General features: G+C 31.7%; 1 protein-coding gene across 1 annotated transcript; it reads right to left on the bottom strand.

Annotated features, from left to right (window-relative positions):
* Positions 1 to 276: 276 nt before the first annotated feature.
* On the bottom strand, positions 277 to 6,396 carry LOC134242497 (F-actin-uncapping protein LRRC16A-like; the record flags this gene model as incomplete). The annotated part of the gene is made up of 12 exons (XM_062724584.1): positions 6,289 to 6,396; positions 5,757 to 5,873; positions 5,567 to 5,629; positions 5,366 to 5,475; positions 5,013 to 5,100; positions 4,665 to 4,796; positions 4,367 to 4,387; positions 4,126 to 4,152; positions 3,456 to 3,497; positions 2,186 to 2,255; positions 1,156 to 1,269; positions 277 to 324 (listed from the first exon to the last, which is right to left on the bottom strand). Coding segments are annotated over exons 2-12 (805 nt in total), but the record flags the coding sequence as incomplete, so codon positions are not given.
* Between the last annotated feature and the right edge of the window lie 6 nt (positions 6,397 to 6,402).

Here is a 6,402-nt window from a genome sequence, read left to right as displayed (position 1 = left end):
CTATTTCTATCTTTTCTGAAAATAAAAAAAAATCTTAAAAATATTTTTAACACTTTTGTAGAGGAGAGAAGTTTGGGTTGGATGCAAAGGATAATTAAATGGAAGATAGATTTTTTTTAGTTCTAATACAACATGATTAGGGAAATAGTAAGTCTCAACATTACATAATAACATAATAAAGTAAATGAAATGTAATATTATTCGCCTAGTTTACTGTAGGCATGAAGAATCAGGAGGGGACCTGATTATGTTCCCGTACCATTTTGACCTACTTACCAGCAGGTTGTTTGGCTACTACAGCAGTTAAATCTTCTTGTGACCCAACTGAAAAAATAACAGTACAAAGGAATCAAAATGTGTCACAAGAGGTAACCATCATAAATTGACAGTAAGCATTTCTCAGAGATGTTTGTACAGTCTATAAGAATAGACAAAACTTTGACAGTGAAAATTAATAGAGTCAAAAAAAAAAAATCAAAATCACAAAATTTATAATTAATCTATGGTGGCATAATTTCTTTTATTAATGAATTCACATGCAATGCAATATTAAATTTAGATTGATAGAGATTTATGCATTTATTTAATTTGAACTTGTCAAGGTAAAGATTTCATGAAAGAATACACTAATTTTATTATCAGAATTTTAAGCATTTTCTAACCAAATGCATATACTAGAATTCTAAACTAAAAAACAATGCAAATTAGTATTTAGAGAGTGTTCCATCAAGATTTTCTCAGTAAAACATTCAATATTATAGTGAACTATTTGCAGTTCAACAAACAGACTTTATGGCGTCTTATCATAAATACTAAATGACCTTTCAATATATGATGTTTTAGCATACATATAAGTAATTTTCCAATCAAATTCTACTGTGTATCCAGAATTTATTACAGGATTCTATATGTTTACCTTTCTTTAAAGCACTAAGCAGCATGAGTTTCTGTTCTTGAAACTGTGTGAATTCTAACATACAATGCATTTTTCATACATATTTACATAATACACTGCTATAAAACATATAAAATTTCTTATGAGCATAATCTTTCATGTGTGTTGAAGGTGATACTTAAATGACAAATAAAAGCTAAAGAGCAGGGGGGATAAATATATATGTGTACATATGTCTGTGAATTACAACACCCAGGTACCTTCTTCATTGGTTTCAGTGGCCTTGACCTCTGCTACATCACTGACCTTTGACCCATCATGGTCATTCTCCTTGGCTTGGTGAATTTGTAAAGCTTGAGCAACCTGCCCTGGATCTATTTTGTGCACAGTAAACAGATGAAGACAGACAAAAGAAATGGTTAGCAATTAAATGATGATTGTCACATGATGACTAATCATGTGACCTTCAATTAAAAGTGTGAAACTGTAAGCAAGATTGTAAAGCAAAGAGAGATCAGCAACCAAAATCAGATTTTATTAAATAAAAAAAAAAAATGAATGGACTGCATTCACATTCCTATCTAAGTTAATAAATTGTTTAGGTAAAAAATAGGTTTCTAAGGGAGAAAAAAACTTACTCTTCTTTTTCTTATTTTCAACTGTTCACAATGCAAATTTCAATTTTTTTTTAGAACATTATTACTTAAAAAAGTTTTCTTTTTAATAGATACTTCCTAATAACAAAATAATGAATTGCATAATCTCCCTTTTGTTGGTGTCACAGTGTGCAAATTACTCACACAGACATCTCCAGCTTAGCAAAGCAAGGCAACACACAAACATTTTCTATATTTCTGGACTATTATACTAGTCTTATCAAAACCTGAGAGATTTCCCCAAAAATTTTATTTCACTATTATAATTTATGAACATTTAATTACGATAAAATTAAATTAAAAGAAAAAAAAATATCAAATCAGGAACAGCTTAAATAAGCTTGTGTTAAAGTCTTGTCATCAGATTTCCAGATGTAATCAATAAGCTATTCTACAACTATGTATCACATAATGCTTTGGTTCTATTCTGGCCGAGTCTCATTTAAACTCAACTATAATCGATAATTATATAACAAATACTAGTATCAATGTCTATCTAAGTATATATTTTCTAGACCTAAGTGTACATAATATGCAGGAGATGCAGTTAAGTGCAGTACTCTAGAGCCTTTCACCATTGTTTATCTCAGAGGAATCAGCAGAAGTGGTGTACACATAACTGATAAAAACTTACCAATAACGGTAGGAGGTCGCATTTTCCGGGCATGAACACTTTTCCTCTTGTTGGTTAAGTTTGGTGTACTCTATATATAATACAGTACAAAGCGTTAGTCAAGTTTTAGCATATTATACAGTTCAGGCAAATAATCTATTTTCAATGTAATAAGAACAATAGTATTTTAATTGATGCTGTTTAAGACTTATTTCTACTCTGCAAAGTATGGTATTTATCAAAGCAATTAAAACCTAAAAGTATGCATTTCTAAATAACTTTTTCATTGGAGAATATTTTTCTTACATGTAAATGAATTTACAGTTTTTACATCCCACAGAATAATTTTATTCTTACTGATACTGTAAACCAACTTTTATTTGCGTGCAAGAATTTTTGCGAGGTTCGTGAGAGGTTCATCATCTCAAATATTTATCACCGTGAACCGGTCCTTAAAGTCTCTTTCAAATTAAATTTGACGTGAATGAAAGTTGGTTTACAGAATACATGTATTTCTAATGCAAAATAAGGAAAACATGAAAAATGTATTATTTTTTAACTTAAATATAAACTTTGAGTTCTAAGATTATACATGTACACTTCCTAATCTTTGTTTTCCAACTTATCAAAGGCCATTTTTACTTGTGCTCCTTTGTTAATTTTATAATTAGATACAATATGGCAGGCCAAAAACCTCTTTCGCATACACTGTCTCTCTGTAGATATCAACATATGTATATGGAAGAAATTCATGCAAGATAAAGTTTTTAAAGAACAAAAAAAAACATTCTGAATGTAGCAGGTGCTTGAAGAGCTTTAAATGCATGTGCTTCTACATGTACTGGCAAATTTACATTATCCCCTGTTTTCATCTACAAGCATGGCTTAAAAGTGCTTTTAACCACTATGAAGAAGCATTATAATGTTATTTGTAGAATGAAAAAAAAATGCTTTATAAGCCCCCTTCCCTAAGTTTTCTCCTTCAATTACCTCTCTAGACACCTAAATAAAAACAGATTAATTTTAGAGTTAATTTGAGTAGATTTACTGATTTCTTACCAGGCTGGTTTATAATGCATTAGTGTATCATTTCAATGGTATGGACAAGTGTATCATTGCAGTTAATTTCTGATTCTATCTATTTTTTGTGCTAGAGGTAACCATGATGATTTATGCTTAAGCTCTGACTGGTAATAATGATATATCTGTATATATAAAGCAGTCAGCAACAGGGGAAACATCTGTGTATTAAATATGTATGTAAAATTTTAAATCTGACTTAAATACGTACGTAGGGGTGTGTCTGTAGAAATGGTACCGTGTACGCAATATACTAAAGTCACATGCAAAAAGGAGAAACAAGGTCACATGAGACATGATCAAAATCACAATGTTAGGGAAAACAGAACAATCAGCATAACAAATCATTTTCTTTTCCATGCATATGCTTTCTATAACAGAAGAAAAATTTAGCTCCTTGAATTGACATCACTTCAAAGAAGTCAAACAATCCTAGCATAAATCAGCAAGAACTTTTCCTAAGTAAGTTTCATTTTTATTATTCACATGTAATTTCTCAACATAATTTATAAATTATTTGTTATTAATTTTGTATAATATATTTCACACTCCATCTTTTAAACCAACATTAACAGTAAAGGGAAGGGAGGCAATTCATGAAACAAATACAACAATCCCAAATTGACACATAAAGCACATTGAAACCTCAAAAATCCTAAAAGTCCAGGTGGTTCTAAATTCCCCAACCTAGGTGCCTCCAAACTACACTACATGGACACTACATGGACTAACAGCTGCTAAACTCCCCACAATCTGAAGTGAATGTTTTACTTATAGATTTAGATAAAGGAAAAAGAACTGATTACGTGTGTATGTGTGTAATCTAACATGATGTAGAAGACAGAAATGAAATTATATAAATTTCAAGATATAAAACTTACACTGTTTTCAGGTACTTCTAGATTATCCTTTATTATAAGTTCAAGAATATGATAAAATTGAAAATGAAAATTGACAAGCATAATTTGTACCAACTTTTAAAGAAAAAAAAATTCAAAGATATTTTCAAAAATTGATTTATAAAACTAAGAAGAAACCCAAATCATGCACATTTCAGAAAAAAAAAAATTCTAAAAAATAGGGAAAAAACATTTTTATAAGAGAAAATAGTTAATAACTCACATGGCTGCTTTTAGATGATGCCTTTGAACAATTATTCAAAACATTAACACAATCATTGGTGACAATAGCTGATCTTACAATACAATAACTGGGTATTTTTAAAATCAATTTCCTACTATAAATAGAATTATTTATGAGGGACTTGCGATAAAAGTAATTAGGTTCTACTGCAAGCATACTCTGATACAGGATTGTTCTAAACAGAATGCAGACTTCAGGCTTTGTGAATAAGAGTATCCATCACTATCCCCTGCAGCAGTAGCTCTATTAGCCAGATCTATACCCCTCTAGTACCTACCCCCGGGGAGTCTGCTTTGATGGAGATCCTGAGGGGGACCTTCTCTGGTTCCTCTGTCTTCTCCACCCCCTTGTCTCTGGACTCGGTGGAGTTGGGACGATCCTCGGACCGCTTCTGTTTCAGGTGAGACATCTGTGAAGGCGAAATATAACAGTTAAAACCTCAGTGGCACTTTATTTCAAATACTCTTCAATGGCATATATATATGATTAAAATTAATTTTTACCCTATCTGAGATACAGACAACATTAATTTTTTTTATTTTAAAGAAATATCAGTTGTTTTTGATTGAATGCCATATTTAATCTCCTCTCAAACAATATGAGAGTATCTGATGAGATTTTTTACCAGTGTCTTGTGACTGTCAGTCAATGTCTCTATCACACCATCAATGACTGTGTCAGATATGTGGGCTGCCACTGCCAAGTTAATCTCGCTAAAGAAAATTTGTAATACAATCATTGTATGATCAATACCGATGACATATTCTGAAATTCCTAATTTTCGTAAGATTTTAATTTCCTTTCATTTTGAGGTTCGAAGCGACCCATAAATTTATGTCCACCACAAAATGTAATTTTTCAAATAAATTACTACTCAGCTATTTTTTATACCAATATTTTTTTCTCAAATACTAAAATTTTACCCCATGAAATATGATATAAATTTAAAGAACATTATACTGATGGTGTAATATCTACCTAAGTTTGTTGTAGATGTCGGTTTCTACCCCATCCATCAGGTGTTTAGTGAAACCTTTAGGTAAAGAACTCCTCTCAGAACACCCAGACACTAACTCGAGCATGAAATCCTGAAAAGGTCAAAATAATCAACCAATCAAAGCAGCTAAATTTCAAATTGACCAATCATCTTATGCCATTCATTGTGTCACAAAAACTAACCTTATTTGAGGTGACTCCTGAGCATTGATTTCCTGTACACTCAATCATGTCGGTGACTGTTTTCTAGGAGCAGAAAAAAAAATATGGTTACTGACTAGAATCACTCTCATGATATCAAATGAAATACTTCATTTTATAACTGAACATTATGCTAAATGATTCTATAGATGGATTCTTATATGACAGCTACCTTCATTTGGGTCTGTAGAGTTTCCTTCAGATTATCACTCAGATATTTTAATTCAGTCTCCACTGGGTTTCCTGTGTCTATTGATTTCATGGCTATTCTTTGTAAATGAGGTAGCAGCTGGAAAATAAAATGAGAGAAGTTTTCCTATAGGCTTACATGTATAATAAAGAATACAAGATGTGTTTGTGAAACATTGATGCCCCTATACGCAGCTCAAGGCCAAAGGCATAGTTTTTTCAAATGTCATACTCCAAGGTCATATTCATAATGTCAAAAATGTCAGACCAAAAGAGGTCTTATCACAAGAAATACATTAGAAAGTATGAAAGCCCTAGCGCCAATTATTGAAAAGTCATAGACAAGCTTAAAATTTTTATAAATTTTTACAAAATTAGGTCAAACTCATTGGTCAAGGTCTGGTAAAACATGTTAGAACCCAAAGAGAGGTCTTATCACAAGGAATATGCATTAGATACTGTAAATCAACCATTATTCCCATTATACACCTTTTGATTTCTGTTGTGTAACTGACCTGCTTGGAATTGTCTGCGTCCTTAATGACACTGGTGGCCTGATCAATATCTGTCTGGAAGGCGTCCGTGGAGCCCAGACTGAGGGCGTTAACAGCGTCCTGTACCTGGACTAC

The sequence above is a fragment of the Saccostrea cucullata genome, unplaced genomic scaffold, assembly GCF_032062105.1.
Source record: "Saccostrea cucullata isolate Sc308-1 unplaced genomic scaffold, CSIRO_AGI_Scuc_v1 ctg21688, whole genome shotgun sequence".
Lineage (NCBI taxonomy): Eukaryota > Metazoa > Mollusca > Bivalvia > Ostreida > Ostreidae > Saccostrea > Saccostrea cuccullata.
The sequence above is the reverse complement of the archived record's forward strand: the minus strand, read 5'-3'. Positions and strand labels throughout refer to the sequence as shown.